General features: G+C 42.2%; 1 protein-coding gene and 1 long non-coding RNA gene across 3 annotated transcripts in view; one reads left to right on the forward strand and one right to left on the reverse strand.

Annotated features, from left to right (window-relative positions):
• Positions 1–1,206: 1,206 nt before the first annotated feature.
• GATAD1 (GATA zinc finger domain containing 1) lies at positions 1,207–14,842 on the reverse strand. The gene is made up of 6 exons (XM_056519053.1): positions 14,692–14,842; positions 12,166–12,390; positions 11,148–11,273; positions 5,321–5,380; positions 2,802–2,985; positions 1,207–1,826 (listed from the first exon to the last, which is right to left on the reverse strand). Exons 2-6 carry the CDS (start codon positions 12,388–12,390, stop codon positions 1,636–1,638), a joined length of 786 nt encoding a protein of 261 aa, XP_056375028.1. The 5' UTR covers positions 14,692–14,842; the 3' UTR covers positions 1,207–1,635.
• Positions 14,843–14,909: 67 nt separating this feature from the next.
• LOC130272975 (uncharacterized) overlaps positions 14,910–16,727 on the forward strand; it is a 31,438-nt gene continuing 29,620 nt past the window's right edge. For both annotated transcript variants that reach the window (XR_008843804.1, XR_008843805.1), the window contains exon 1: positions 14,910–15,014. This is a non-coding gene — a long non-coding RNA (uncharacterized LOC130272975). The remainder of the gene's footprint in view (positions 15,015–16,727) is intronic.

Here is a 16,727-nt window from a genome sequence, read left to right on the forward strand (position 1 = left end):
AACTCTTGACAGTTCCTGACATGGACAGAGGGGTCAGCAGAGAGCACTGTGGTCAGACAGGAATGAACTACACAACTTCCTCTGGAGCATATAGCAGCTGTTAAGTCCTGGAAGGATTAAGATTTTTAAATAGAAGTCATTTAGAAATCTGTTTAACTTTCTGGCAACAGTTGATATAAAATCTCCCCCCTCATACTAGCCAAAATATGTAAAGAAAAATGTACAACATGTTCGGCAAAATTTTAAAAAAAAAAGAGTCCTTAAATGGCTTATGTGACCAGAAAAAATATATATTTTTTTTATTACATAAAAGATGTTTTTATTGAGCAAAATAACATTAATTTATAACATTTATACTTTACACATGATTTTAAAAAAAAAATAAAAAAAAATAAGGATTTGCCCCCGCCCCTCTACCAAAAAGTAAATAAAAGCAAAAAAAAATTTTTTTTTTTTATATACGGTATTTATATATATATATATATATATATATATATATATATATATATATATATAAAAAAAAAAAAAATAAGCCCAGATAAAAGTACACTGATAGATAGGTTACAGAATAAGTGTTTTATCTCTGGTACTAAAACTAGGACCCCACACGACTGATAATGCGTAGCAATATCTGCAGCAGATCCCGTACGTGTGGATGTACCCTTAGAACTCGTTCCCACGGGCGGATTTTAGTTTTTTGTGCTGCAAGTTTGAATGGGGGGCTGCCTCTCCATCGCACTTTTTCAGCAACCGAATTTCTGCCACAAACCCCATTTGAATTCATTTGGTGCTGGAAATCTGCCAGGGAGAGCTCGCCAGGAAACACGCTGGGATCTCGCAATAAAATCCGCCCGTGTGAACGAGCCCTGTTTGTGCATTATACAGTGATATATTAGAATCGTACAGATTTTCCCTGTGGAATAAATACACAAAACAACTTGCACCATGATCTCTCTGCAGCTTGTATGATCTCTTAAAGGGGTACTCCGCTGCTCAGCGTTTGGAACAAACTGTACCAAACGCTGGAGCTGGCACCAGGAGCTTATGATGTCATAGCCCTGCCCCCTCATATCACACCCCGCCCCCTCAATGCAAGTCTATGGGAGGGGGCGTGACATCCGTCACGCCCCCTCCCATAGACTTGCATTGAGGGGGTGGGGTGTGACGTCATGAGGGGGCGGTGCAATGACATAACAAGCTCCTGGCGCCAGCGTTTGGAATAGTCTGTTCCAAATGCTGAGCAGCGGAGTACCCCTTTAATATACCATAATAAAATGGCATTAAAAAAAGTAATAGATCAGCGGCGCCAATTTTTAAACAAGATGATTCCAAGGATGATCGTCCGAGCTTCCTATAAGTTCACATTTCACTATTACTCATCGCTAAGAGTTAATTCGGTCATCTCTGTTATTTTACACCATTCAGTCACTGACGTTACAGCTGAGGACGGCAGCGTAGAGACCGCTACAGAAACCCTCCGGCCATTCCTGCGTCCGCACAGCTTCTGCGATCAGGTTGTGGGCGGCTTATGGCTCAATGCAGAGACCCCCTTCCAGAGCCGCCATGCTTTCTATACTAGATGCCTGACCCTACGGGGGTCACAGTGACATCATCATCTGCTGTGTCCAGACGTAACTATAAATGGTTGCCAATGGCGTCCTTGATGTTGATGGCTGGGGTGGGGCCGACGTGAGTCCAGATGAACCCCCTCTCAGGCCGGGTAGGCAGTGTGGGGAACGGCGACGACCGGGACTTGAAGTATTCAGATGGGGCGTGGCAGACAAAGTCCAGGCAGTCCATTTTTCTTGGAAGATCTTCATCCGGACCTTGAGAAATCAAAACCGATTGGTGAAGTACAGAATAAAAACCAGCGGCTCTAACATATCATCTGACTATATCCGTGTGAACGAGTACGTATAATGTTGCTGCGGCGGCAGGACACATGTTCGGCCAACTTCGTAGCCTGCTGGTAAAGCGAGTAGTCTAGAATAGCAGGAAGTCCTATAGACTTGCATTGGACTTCAAGTAATTGCAAAGATCGCTCACTTTGGCAGCGGGCTACGGATATGCTGGGGGTCTGAACGTGCATCCTGCCACAACAGCATTAAACTTATAGATCCAAATATATTGTAACAATATGGCCTCTCCTATGAATATATTAACCACAGCAATAGAGGTATTTTTTCAAACTTTGGCTCTTCCGCTGTTGCAAAAAAACTACAACTCCCAGCATGCCCTGACAACCATAGGCTGTGAAGTCTGTGTACGCATTGAGTGTCCGTGCGCACACATCCTTCCCCCTGCGGCACCGTGAGTGAGGTGCAGGCCGGGAAGGGGATCCACGCTCGCACATGCTGGGAAAGTGATGCTGCTCCGTAACCACAGCTCAGCTTCAGGTACCCCAGTCCCCCCCCGTCACTCCTGTCTTCACCCCTATTCCCCCCCATTAAGCCCTCTGTCACCCGTTCCCCACCCATTCAGCCCTCTTACACCCCTGCTATACACATAGGGGTGTGTGCAGAGCATTGCACCCTATTTCCTGTACTACAGACACTAGGGTGCAATGCTCTGCACATACCCCCATGTGTATAGCAATGTATAATGTTAGCGGGAGGAATTGGACAAAGATATTGCGGGAGCGGATAAAACACCCTGTGGGAGCGCGTGGGAATAGACAGAAATTCACCGGGAGCGGGAATTAAAAAAATAAATAAAATAAAATATAAAAAGGAACAGTCCCACATAGGGCTCTACTAGGGTCCCTTTAAAGGGCTACAATATCTGATAGTCCAGACACTTACCTATGATATAAGTAGCTGGATCAAAGTGGTCATTGGGGCTGCAGGCGGTAGGGATCAGCCAGGTCAGGGCAGCGCTCTTCTCACAATACTGATCCTGAACGAAGCCTCTGATCTGGGCATAATAGGTTTTACAGTCGTCTTCATCGGTGACTGACACCACATCGCCAGTCTGATAATACAGACCCTGCAACAAGGAGCGAAGACGAATCACGTACTATACGAAATATTACTGACTGCTCACACTTCTGAGAGCGATTTCTTTACGGGGATGTATGGGCGTAGAAAAACATGGCTACCTTCCGCCGAACACAGTGCTACTCCGGCAGGGTCTGGAACTATCCTTAAGGCGTACCCGTCAGATCCAACAAAAAAACATTTTTTTTAATATATCACTCAGTACCTAATCCTGACCATGTACATCTAATTTTTATGTGTCTAGCACCTTCATTTATTTTAATTTTTTTATTACACTTTTAATTTAGCTCACTAGTCTGAATTCCTCTCAAAGGGAGGGGGCGTGGCCTCACTGTGCAGGTCTCCGCCCCCTCCCTCAGTATGCTGTCTGCTCACATCTCCCCTAGCCTTAGCAAAACTACAGCTCCCAGCTTGTCCTCACTGACAGTAGCGGGACACAAGCTGACAGTGGGAGGATTTTTCCTCCAGTTCTGAGCCTTGCACTCACAGCTGTCAATCAAGGAAGTGTGTCCATGACATAGGTGATGACTCATGGACAGAGCAGGACTAGTATGTGTCCAAGCAGGCAGGGGGGCAGTTGTTTGACTGGCTTTTTCGGCATGAAATATTGAAAATTTTCTAATGAAAGCAATTGCAAAACCTATTATTTATACATGCTTTGCAATATATCAAAAGTTTTTGTATCTGACAGTGCCTATTTAAAGTGTGCCTATCATTTTAAAAAATAATTTTGTCAAAAGTTTTGATCGGTCAGGGTTTCAGACCCTCCACAGACCAGGAGAACAAGTGAGGGGAAAGCAGGAGGTAGCGCTCTGTACTCCTAGACTCACAGTCAGCTCCATCTTGGGGACCCCGGTCTACAGGGCCACAAGACAGAGACCCTGCATGCCGGGCAGGAGCCCTCTATTTCTGTTTATAAACCCGGCCTCTTACTTACTACTCAGCTTAAAACATTACTTCCGTGTTCTTGCATTTCTCCCCTGCTTGTCTTATATGTTTAATAGCCTGAAGCTGCTATGGAGAACTTAAAGGGGTTCTCCGGTGGAAAACTTTTTTTTTTTCAACTGGATCCAGAAAGTTAAACAGATTTGTAAACTACTTCTATTAAAAAATCTTAATCCTTCCAGTACTTATTAGCTGCTGAATACTACAAGGGAATTATTTTCTATTTGGAACACAGAGCTTTCTGCTGACATCATGAGCACAGTGCTCTCTGCTGACATCTCTGTCCATTTTAGGAACTGTCCAGAGCAGCATATCTTTTCTATGGGGATTTTCTCCTGCTCTGGACAGTTCTTAAAATGGACAGAGGTGTCAGCAGAGAGCACTGTGCTCATGATGTCAGCAGAGAGCTCTGTGTTCCAAATAGAAAAGGATTTCCTCTGTAGTATTCAGCAGCTAATAAGTACTGGAAGGATTAAGATTTTTTTTTATAGAAGTCATTTACAAATCTCTTTAACTTTCTGGCACCAGTTGATAAAAAAAAAAAAAAAAAAAAAAAAAGAAAGAATTTCAACCGGAGTACCCCTTTAACGATGTCATTAATCTAAAACGTCTTACTGTTTATTGCGAGAAGAATTTATACAGGACCCGATCATGAACAACTGGTGATTTCTCTATGTTTGTTTATTTTTATTTTTTTATTTTATTTAAATGTAATAAATTATTTATAATGTCTGCAAAGAGTTTGTATGTTCTCCCCGTGTTGCGTTGGCTTCCCTCCCACACTCCAAAAACATACTGCAGAATCTGTGTGAGCTATGCTATACTATATAACAGTGGTCTTCAACCTGCGGACCTCCAGATGTTGCAAAACTACAACTCCCAGCATGCCCTGATATTATATATATATATATATATATATATATATATATATATATTAGAGATGAGCAAACTTACAGTAAATTCGATTCGTCACGAACTTCTCGGCTCGGCAGTTGATGACTTTTCCTGCATAAATGAGTTCAGCTTTCAGGTGCTCCCGTGGGCTGGAAAAGGTGGATACAGTCCTAGGAGACTCTTTCCTAGGAATGTATCCACCTTTTCCAGCCCACCGGAGCACCGGAAAGCTGAACTAATTTATGCAGGATAAGTCATCAACTGCCGAGCCGAGAAGTTGGTGACGAATCGAATTTACTGTAAGTTCGCTCATCTCTAATATATATATATATATATATATATATATATATATATATATATATATATATATATTATATATATATATATATTTTTATGAATAATTATAATTATTAATAGACTTATTTCAGTTTATCTATTCTACTGACTGAACAAAACAAAATGACATTACTCTATAGTAGATTTACCTTGTGGAAGATGGATTCAGAAGTCACTATTGTAGATACAGCTTCTGGGGCTTTAATAGGCTTAAAAAAAATAATAATAATAATAATAAAAATCACTATTGGAAGCAACTTTTCTGCTCTAAGAAAAAAAAAAACTGAGAAAAATATAACCCATAAGGCAACTAACCAGGGTCGTCCCATTTACATGAATAACAGAATAAAAGGCCGATTTACACAGCCCAATTATCGGCCATATGAGTGTCCATAGACAATTGGGTTATAATCGGCCTTTATCCTGTTTTTTTCAATCTTCTGATTGGATCTTTTGTGCGGCCATTTAATTCATTGTTATTGGCTGCATATTATAACCCTGTGTAAACAATTGCATTCATTTATTTAAAGGGCCACACAAAGGATTAAGCAATCATACATGCACCCCAGCCAGCAACTGATTGAACCATGTACGGCTGTGTTCACACATTCAGGATTTTAATTGCAATTAGTGATTTTAAAAAGACAGAAAGAGATTATTAGTGAAGCACACGAATAAAGGAAAGACTGAGACTTCTCTTTTCAGATTCATTTCTGGCTTTGCATTCAATAATTTCAATTAAAAACCTGAAGGTGTGAACACATCCTAAAGGCTGTTTAAAGGGGTATTCCAGGCAAAAACTTTTTTTTATATATCAACTGGCTCCGGAAAGTTAAACAGATTTGTAAATTACTTCTATTAAAAAAATCTTAATCCTTCCAATAGTTATTAGCTTCTGAAGTTGAGTTGTTGTTTTCTGTCTAACTGCTTTCTGATGACTCACGTCTCGGGAGCTGTCCAGCTCCAATGGGGATATTTTCCCATCATGCAAGGGATATTCTCCCATCATGCACAGCTCCCGGGACATTACATCATCATTGAGCAGTTAGACAGAAAACTTCAGAAGCTAATAACTATTGGAAGGATTAAGATTTTTTAATAGCAGTAATTTACAAATCTGTTTAACTTTCCGGAGCCAGTTGATATATATAAAAAAGTTTTTGCCTGGAATACCCCTTTAAACAAGCACCAAATCAGTGCTTGTTTATGGACCCAGTTTGGCCTATGTAAAAGCCCTTTAAAGAGGTACTCCGGTGGAAAACATTTTTTTTTTTTTTTTAAATCTCAACTGGTGCCAGAAAGTTAAACAGATTTGTAAATCACTTCTATTAAAAAAAAAATCTTTACCCTTCCAGTACTTATCAGCTGCTGTATGCTACAGAGGAAAGGAAGGAAGTTGTGTAGTTCTTTCAAGTCTGACCACAGTGCTCTCTGCTGACACCTCTGTCCATGTCAGGAACTGCCCAGAGCAGGAGAGGTTTGCTATGGGGATTTTCTCCTACTGTGGACAATTCCTGACATGGACAGAGGTGTCAGCAGAGAGCACTGTGGTCAGACAGAAAAGAAATTCAAAAAGAAAATAATTTCCTCTGTTGCATACAGCTGCTAAAAAGTACTGGAAGGGTAAATATGTTTTTAATATAAGTCAATTACAAATCTGTTTACGTTTCTGGCACCATTTGATAAAAAAATAAAAATTAAAAATTTCCACCAGAGTACCCCTTTAATAAAGTTAAACTTTTACATCTACATCAAAGTGCTCTCTGCTGACATCTCTGTCCATTTTAGGAACTGTCCAAAGCAGCATATGTTTGCTATGGGGATTTTCTCCTACTCTGGACAGTTCTTAAAATGGACAGAGATGTCAGCAGAGAGCACAGTGCTCCAAAAAAAAAATAAAGAATTTTCTCTGTAGTATTCAACAGCTAATAAGTACTGGAAGGATTAAGATTTTTTTATAGAAGTAATTTACAAATCTGCAAAAAAAGACAAAGAGGCAGTGCAGCTCAATCTACCATCTACTCCGAGGTTAACTGGTAGGTCTGATAACCCCAAAAGACCCAGTAATCAACAAAAAGAAATATATAATAAGAAATAATTATATAACCAGTCCTCAAGAAGTAGTGAAAAGAAGTAGTGGGAAAAAAAAAAAAAAAAAAAAAAAAAAAGAAGAAGAAAAGAATGAATAAAAAGAGGGAAGTATTAGTGATTTCGAATAAAAAATGTGCAGTGATATGTGAAATAAAAATATAAAAATAAAAACAAAAAGTAAAAAATAAGAATGGAAAGAAAAAAGAGAGAAAAAGGAAAAATAAAAAAATAAAAGTGAGTATGAAAGTGCACAGTATCGAAGAAAAAAGGGTGAGAGCAAAGTAATAATTAGAAAAAATGATGTGAATATTAATAATTGCTAGATATAAAAAACAAAAAATAATGAAAATGCCTGCAGAAAATGCTAATTATTAAACAATCATATGCATTTATTAAAAATAATACTAATTGATGCCTGGGCAGGGCCCTTGCTCAGGCATGCGGTATAAATGTTCCAATAAAATAATTAAAGGCTAGACGCGTTTCACGACTTGATGTCGCATTCCTCAGTAGCCTGATTAAGTTAACTTAATCAGGCTACTGAGGAATGCGACATCAAGTCGTGAAACGCATCTAGCCTTGTCTTATATCTATCAGCCATCCCTATCTCAAATCTGGTTTTATTCCTGAATCAGCCGATACTACCTAGACAGCGCTGTAGGACCCGGACTAGTGGACCACTGTGAATTGGCGCGCCATTCACACGCCACGAGGACGCCGGGCAGCCGCTGCCGATTTTTCCACAGACCGGCCACTGAGCTGTGCGAAGCACGATACTCCTACTTGGTTACGATCTATTACCCAGCGGTTTACATCATCGCAATCGGGATCATCACATCGTCCCAACCACGGCACGAAAAGTACCTCCTTACCCATACCAGGGCAGTGATTGATCCGGTCCGTGCGGACAATGGGCTCCCACAGTCCCCGGAGCCTGCAACTCTGGAGGTATACAGCTGCCGATCATCACGGTGAACAAAATTATAAGGTACTGTGCCTGATCTCACATGAGCAACTGTATCTTGCTATAAATATTGCTATTTCTACAAACATCTGTTGTGGGATACAAGTAGATAACAGTGAGCAATCACAATATATTTTCTGAATGAAACATTGAAACATTTACTACAGCTTAAGGTGACCGTGTTTTACATAGGAGTATCACTGGAGCACACAGTCTCCGATCGCCGGATTTTACATTCAATATTGTTGCTATTCACATTACTTGATTAATTTTTTCGGCTACAAAGGACTATTTTTTAATTTTTGTATTTTGAGATAGTTGGCATTTTTTAAAATTATTTTTAATTATTTTATTGGAACATTTATACCGCATGCCTGAGCAAGGGCCCTGCCCAGGCATCAATTAGTATTATTTTTAATAAATGCATATGATTGTTTAATAATTAGCATTTTCTGCAGGCATTTTCATTATTTTTTGTTTTTTATATCTAGCAATTATTAATATTCACATCATTTTTTCTAATTATTACTTTGCTCTCACCCTTTTTTCTTCGATACTGTGCACTTTCATACTCACTTTTATTTTTTTATTTTCCCTTTTCCTTTTTCTCTCTTTTTTCTTTCCATTCTTATTTTTTACTTTTTGTTTTTATTTTTATATTTTTATTTCACATATCACTGCACATTTTTTATTCGAAATCACTAATACTTCCCTCTTTTTATTCATTCTTTTCTTTTTTTTCACTACTTCTTTTCACTACTTCTTGAGGACTGGTTATATAATTATTTCTTATTACCGTATTTATCGGGGTATACCACGCACCGGCCTATAACACGCACCCTCATTTTACCAAGGATATTTGGGTAAAAAAAGTTTTTTACCCAAATATCCATGATAAAATGAGGGTGCGTGTGTGCGCGTGTATACCCCGATATACCCCCAGGAAAGGCAGGGGGAGAGAGCCCGTCGCTGCCCGCTTCTCTCCCCCTGCCTTTCCTGGGGTCCAGAGCGCTGCTGTCGGCCCTTTTCACCCCCTGGTTATCGGCGCCGCTGCCCGTTCTGTCCCCCTGACTATCGGTGCCGGCACCGATAGCCAGGGGGAGAGAAGCGGCGCCGACAGCCAGGGGGAGAGAAGGGGCAGCGGCACCCATTGCCGGCGCCGCTGCCCCGTTGCCTCCCCCCATCCCCGGTGGCATAATTACCTGAGTCGGGTCCGCGCTGCTCCAGGCCTGAGTCGGGTCCGCGCTGCTCGGGTCCGCGCTGCTCCGCTGCTCCAGGCCTCCGTCGTTGCTATGCGCTGAACGGCGCGGCGCATGACGTCAGAGCGCCGCGCCGTGCATAGCAACGATGCTGGGGACCAGCGTCGTTTCTATGCACGGCGCGGCGCTCTGACGTCATGCGCCGCGCCGTTCAGCGCATAGCAACGACGGAGGCCTGGAGCAGCGGAGCAGCGCGGACCCGACTCAGGTAATTATGCCACTGGGGATGGGGGGAGGCAACGGGGCAGCGGCGCCTGCAATGGGTGCCGCTGCCCCTTCTCTCCTCCTGGCTGTCGGCGCCGCTTCTCTCCCCCTGGCTATCGGCGCCGGCACCGATAGTCAGGGGGACAGAACGGGCAGCGGCGCCGATAACCAGGGGGTGAAAAGGGCCGACAGCAGCGCTCTAGACCCCAGGAAAGGCAGGGGGAGAGAAGCGGGCAGCGACGGCCTCTCTCCCCCTGCCTTTCCTGGGGGGGGGGGGGGTATCGGCGTATAACACGCACACAGACTTTAGGCTAAAAATGTTAGCCTAAAAAGTGCGTGTTATACGCCGATAAATACGGTATATATTTCTTTTTGTTAATTTACAAATCTGTTTAACTTTCTGGCACCAGTTGATTTAGAAAAAAAAAAAAAAAGAATAATACGTTTTCCACCGGAGTATCCCTTTAAGTTTATAATATACCTTTACGGCACAGCTCTGCTTTTCTGATCCAGCACTGCAAAGACACAGCAAAGGAGAAATCTGTAACTACCTGCAGCCACCACTAGAGGGAGCTCACTACATATAGACAGCTTTCATTGAATAATGAAATATATGGCTGTATAAAGGGAAGCAGAGGCTTATTAATACCAGTAAAACAGATTAGAGCGATGCCATATACAATCCAGAAAGAAACTAAAACAACAGAAACAGATGAAATGTACAGGTTACAAACATAAAAGTGGTACTCCAACTATATAACCTGTTGCAAAACTACAACTCCCGGCATGCTGGAAGTTGTAGTTTTGAAACAGCTGGAGGCACCCTGGTTGGAAAACACTGTTTTTCGGTAAAGTCTGCTCTCTCATGGGCGACAGTGAAAATGGCCTATGGCACCCTAAAAGGAACTGTGTTAAAAATGCAGCCAATAAACCGATCTGCTGATCACCCCATCATTATTGTACTATTTCGGCTTCTGTACCAATTTTTAGGGTTCTCACGACCTCTGACTCGTAACAGGACGGTCAGAGTCAAGCACTGGTATATATCATTCTATTCATTGAGAGCCATATATATCTGTATGCAGTGAGCTCCCTCTTGTGGTGGCTGCTAGAGATTAGCGAACTTACAGTAAATTCGATTCGTCACAAACTTCTCAGCTCGGCAGTTGATGACTTATCCTGCATAAATTAGTTCAGCTTTCAGGTGCTCCGGTGGGCTGGAAAAGGTGGATACAGTCCTAGGAGACTCTTTCCTAGGAATGTATCCACTTTTTCCAGCCCACGGGAGCACCTGAAAGGTGAACTAATTTATGCAGGATAAGTCAACTGCCGAGCCGAGAAGTTCGTGACGAATCGAATTTACTGTAAGTTCGCTCATAGTAGTTACAGATTTCTCCTTTGCCTGAAGTACAGCCGTGCCTTCGTATACCAGACAAATCCTACAATGAACCGACTTACGTTCTTCAGTTTAAATATATGTCGCCTCCCCTTTCCCTTGGTTGACACCTTCTTTTCCACAGCCGGAGCGGACTTGTATTTCGTGTTTCTCAGTCGGGCCGATCTTCTGTGGATTTCCTGCTTGGACTACGGATGAACAGAACAGAGACAACAGAAAGTCAGAGGAATAGGAGGAAGAACCAACATGACTATCCTGAATTACCAAGAGAGCATCAACCGTACTTGTTACATAAAGGGGGACTCCGGTCGAAAAAAAAAAATAAAATTACAACTCAACTGGTGACAGAAAGTTAAACAGATTTGTAAATTACTTCTATAAATTTTTATCTTTCTTTCCAGTACTCAACAGCTGCTGTATGCTCCAGAGCAGTGGTTCCCAACCAGAGTGCCTCCAGCTGTTGCAAAACTACAACTCACAGCATGCCCGGACAGCCAAAGGCTGTCCGGGCATGCTGGGAGTTGCAGTTTTGCAACAGCTGGAGAGACCCTGGTTGGGAACCACTGCTCCAGAACAAGTTGTGTAGCTCTTTTCAGTCTGACCACAGTACTCTCTGCCGACACCTCTGTTTGTGTCAGGAACTGTTCAGAGCAGGAGAGGTTTGCTATGGGGATTTGCTCCTGCTCTGGACAGTTCCTGACATGGACAGAGGTGTCAGCAGAGAGCACTGTGGTCAGACTGGAAAGAACTACACAACTTCCTCTGGAGAATACAGCAGCTGATAAGTACTGGAAGGATTTAGATTTTTTTTTAATAGAAGTAATTTACAAATCTGTTTAATTTTCTGGCACCAGTTGATTTGAAGAAAATAAATAAATAAAAAAATGTTTTCCACTGGAGTACCCCTTTAACAAATAGGCCAATATCTGGGGCAACAATTACAGAAAATTAAAAATTTTCTGTCCCAAAGTCCTATGTCTATGTCCCATCTCTGGGACCTCCTGTCATCTATGTGGATATAAATGGTGGAAATAACCCTTATAAAGCAGGGTGTATACCATAAGAACAATCCTCCCTGACCTGCTTAGTGCTGCCTCCATTACTCTGTTGGGCAGATGAAGTGCTGGCGAAACTTGTCCCGGTGTAGGTGCTGCTGGCTGCGGTGCTGCCAGTGTAACTACCACCCCCGGCGCTGCCTTTCCCGGTGCAGCTGTTGCAGAGGATCTCCCCCTGGTTTCCTTTCTTCCACATAGAGGAGGACGTGGTTTTGCACATGCTGCACGTTGGCTTTAGTCCAAGAGGCATCTAGAATGAATTGGAAAAACAAAAGCATTAAAGAGGTTATTCCAGGATTAGAAAAACTAAGTTGCTTTCTTCCAGAAACAGCGCCACACTTGTCCTCAGTTTGTGTGTGGTATTGCAGCTCAGTTCCAATGAAGTTGAGCTGTAATACAACACACAACCCAAGGACAGGTGTGGTGCTGTTTTTGGATGAAAGCAACTATGTTTTTCTAAGCTGACTGATTCCAGAAAATCCCTTTATCTGGAAACACAAAGTGTAATATCCCGTGGTGGGATCTGGGATCAATATCTGACTGCAGAACCTCCCCTTAGTGTATTCTGCTGGTGATGGGACGTCAGGTTATATACATGCAGTCATATATATACAGTTCTTCCTGCTATATAAGAGACTGCTGGTGAGGTCACTGTGTACATACATTACATTACTTATCCTGTACTGATCCTGAGTTATATCCTGTATTATACTCCAGCGCTGTACTCACTATTCTGCTGGTGTGATCACTGTGTACATACATCACATTACTTATCCTGTACTGATCCTGAGTTATATCCTGTATTATACTCCAGAGCTGCACTCACTATTCTGCTGGTGAGGTCACTGTGTACATACATTACGTTACTTATCCTGTACTGATCCTGAGTTATATCCTGTATTATACTCCAGAGCTGTACTCACTATTCTGCTGGTGAGGTCACTGTGTATATACATTACATTACTTATCCTGTACTGATCCTGAGTTATATCCTGTATTATACTCCAGGGCTGTACTCACTATTCTGCTGGTGGGGTCACTGTGTACATACATTACATTACTTATCCTGTACTGATCCTGAGTTATATCCTGTATTATACTCCAGAGCTGTACTCACTATTCTGCTGGTGTGATCACTGTGTACATACATCACATTACTTATCCTGTACTGATCCTGAGTTATATCCTGTATTATACTCCAGAGCTGCACTCACTATTCTGCTGGTGAGGCCACTGTGTACATACATTACATTACTTATCCTGTACTGATCCTGAGTTATATCCTGTATTATACTCCAGAGCTGTACTCACTATTCTGCTGGTGAGGTCACTGTGCACATACATAACATTACTTATCCTGTACTGATCCTGAGTTATATCCTGTATTATACTCCAGAGCTGTACTCACTATTCTGCTGGTGAGATCACTGTGTACATACATTACTTATCCTGTACTGATCCTGAGTTATATCCTGTATTATACTCCAGGGCTGTACTCACTATTCTGCTGGTGGGGTCACTGTGTACATACATTACATTACTTATCCTGTACTGATCCTGAGTTATATCCTGTATTATACTCCAGAGCTGTACTCACTATTCTGCTGGTGTGATCACTGTGTACATACATCACATTACTTATCCTGTACTGATCCTGAGTTATATCCTGTATTATACTCCAGAGCTGCACTCACTATTCTGCTGGTGAGGCCACTGTGTACATACATTACATTACTTATCCTGTACTGATCCTGAGTTATATCCTGTATTATACTCCAGAGCTGTACTCACTATTCTGCTGGTGAGGTCACTGTGCACATACATAACATTACTTATCCTGTACTGATCCTGAGTTATATCCTGTATTATACTCCAGAGCTGTACTCACTATTCTGCTGGTGAGATCACTGTGTACATACATTACTTATCCTGTACTGATCCTGAGTTATATCCTGTATTATACTCCAGAGCTGTACTCACTATTCTGCTGGTGAGGTCACTGTGTACATACATTACATTACTTATCCTGTACTGATCCTGAGTTATATCCTGTATTATACTCCAGAGCTGTACTCACTATTCTGCTGGTGAGGTCACTGTGTACATACATTACATTACTTATCCTGTACTGATCCTGAGTTATATCCTGTATTATACTCCAGAGCTGTACTCACTATTCTGCTGGTGAGGTCACTGTGTACATACATTACATTACTTATCCTGTACTGATTCTGAGTTATATCCTGTATTAATCTCCAGAGCTGTACTCACTATTCTGCTGGTGGGGTCACTGTGTACATACATTACATTACTTATCCTGTACTGATCCTGAGTTATATCCTGTATTATACTCCAGAGCTGTACTCACTATTCTGCTGGTGAGGTCACTGTGTACATACATTACATTACTTATCCTGTACTGATCCTGAGTTATATCCTGTATTATACTCCAGAGCTGTACTCACTTTCATTATCAGTATGTACAGTTAGCGGAGAACTACATGTCCCAGCATGCCCCCAGTGCAGCTGCACACAGGCAGGATGAACAGACCTTAGTAATGGCGCTGCTCCGGTCACGGAATCCTCTCAGGTTTTCTTGATGATAACCAGAGACAGAAGAAACACCAATGTAAACAGAGCACGGCGGGCGGAACGTACTGTAAACACATCCGGGTCATGGAGGCATCGTCAGCTGATTCGTCTTGATGGCGATGACGTAACGGGCGGCCAACCAATAGACGAGCCGAAAGTATGTAACGTCATTATTGCGCGACAGAAACTAGAGGTTGGTTTAAAGGGACCGCTACAGGAAAAAGAAAACAGGTCACATGACTCTGTCCAGTTGTAAAGGGGGAAGTGGTTATAATGTTAAAGGTAGATGGCGCTCGAGCAGTAGTGTGGGAGGAGTTGTCAGTTTCCCATGGCAACCAAGCAGCTGACTGCTTTCATTTTTAAGGCACTGGGCGAAAAATGAAAGCTGTGATCTGATTGGTTGTCTAAAAACCCTTACCATTAACCCCCTACTGACCTGATTTTTTTTTTTTTCTTCAGTATTTCAGTTTGTCTTTCTTACCTTCTTGGGCAATGTGTCATCAGCTGTTGCAAAACTACAACTCCCAGCATGCCCGGACAGCCTTCGGCTGTCCGGGCATGCTGGGAGTTGTAGTTTCGCAACTGGATACACACTATTTGGAAAACACTGTTCTAGAGCTTTCTTTTGTGTACATTTGTTGAAAATTTTTGCGCAAACAAAGATTTGTATAAATATTCTGCATCCTTTTTTCGCTTCCGCACCCTTAGGGCATGTTCACACTAAGAAATGCGCAGTTCAAACTGCGAAAATTCCGCAGTGGAATTGGATTCATTCTAAAGACTGAACATGTTCATTCTATCTGCGGTATTTTGTGCGGACTGCATTGCCGTCAATGGGTATGGCGCAGGTGCGTGCGGTCATATGGCTCATTGCTGTAAGTGCCGCACGCTGCACTCGGAACAGATATTCATAGTGTGAACGTAGCCGTAGGATGAAGTCAAAATTACTTTGACTTTTGAAGTAAAAATTATTTAATCATAATTTGACCCCTATATGTTCTTTATCTTTTCATTCAGAGCTGTGCGGGGGCTCGTTTTTTGCAGGATGAGCTGTAGTTTTTATTGGGATAGAAGGGACTTTTAAATTCATGTTTTTTGGGAGACAAGGTGACCCCACCGAAGGAATACTAAGATGGCAGAAATAGAGTTTACATGTTGGGAAAGGGTTAATACAGTTATTGTGCAGTAGAAGCTGTATGTATTTCTGTGCAATGAGCGCCCCTAGTGGATTCTGCAGATATTTAAAGGGGTATTCCAGGAAAAACTTTATATATATTCTCATCTGGCTCCAGAAAGTTAAACATATTTGTAAATTACTTCTATTAAAAAATGTTAACCCTTCCAATAATTATCAGCTGCTGAAGTTGAGTTGTTCTTTTCTGTCTGGCAACAGTGCTCTCTGCTGACATCTCTGCTCGTCTCGGGAACTGCACAGAGTAGAGGTTTGCTATGGGGATTTGCTTCTACTCTGGACAGTTCCAGAGACAGGTGTCATCAGAGAGCACTTAGGGTAGGTTCACACTACGGAATTGCCGCAGAATTTCCGGGCGGAATTCCGCGTGCGCAATTCCGCGGTGTGAACTTTAACATTAGTGTTTCCGCGAGACCCGTTCATACTGCGGAATTTCAGCAGCGGACATTTCCGCCGCTGAAAGAGTTCCGCGCAAAGAAAGAACATGTTCATTCTTTGTGCAGAATCCGCGAGCGGACCATAGCCGTCAATGGTGACGGCTCAGTGCTCCGCGGCCCTAGCGCCGAAGTACCCTCGGCAGCGGCCGCCAGAATTCCGTAGTGTGAACGCACCCTTAGACAGAAAAGTACAACTCAACTTCAGCAGCTCATAAGTCCTGAAAGGATAAAGATTTTTTTTTTTTTTTTTTATAGAAGTAATTTACAAATCTGTTTAACTTTCTGGAGCCCGTTGATATATATAACTTTTTTTTCTCCTGGATAAACCCTTTAAGTCTATAGCTGCATGACGAGAAGATTTGGAGC

The sequence above is a fragment of the Hyla sarda genome, chromosome 5 (genome assembly GCF_029499605.1).
Source record: "Hyla sarda isolate aHylSar1 chromosome 5, aHylSar1.hap1, whole genome shotgun sequence".
Taxonomy (NCBI): domain Eukaryota; kingdom Metazoa; phylum Chordata; class Amphibia; order Anura; family Hylidae; genus Hyla; species Hyla sarda.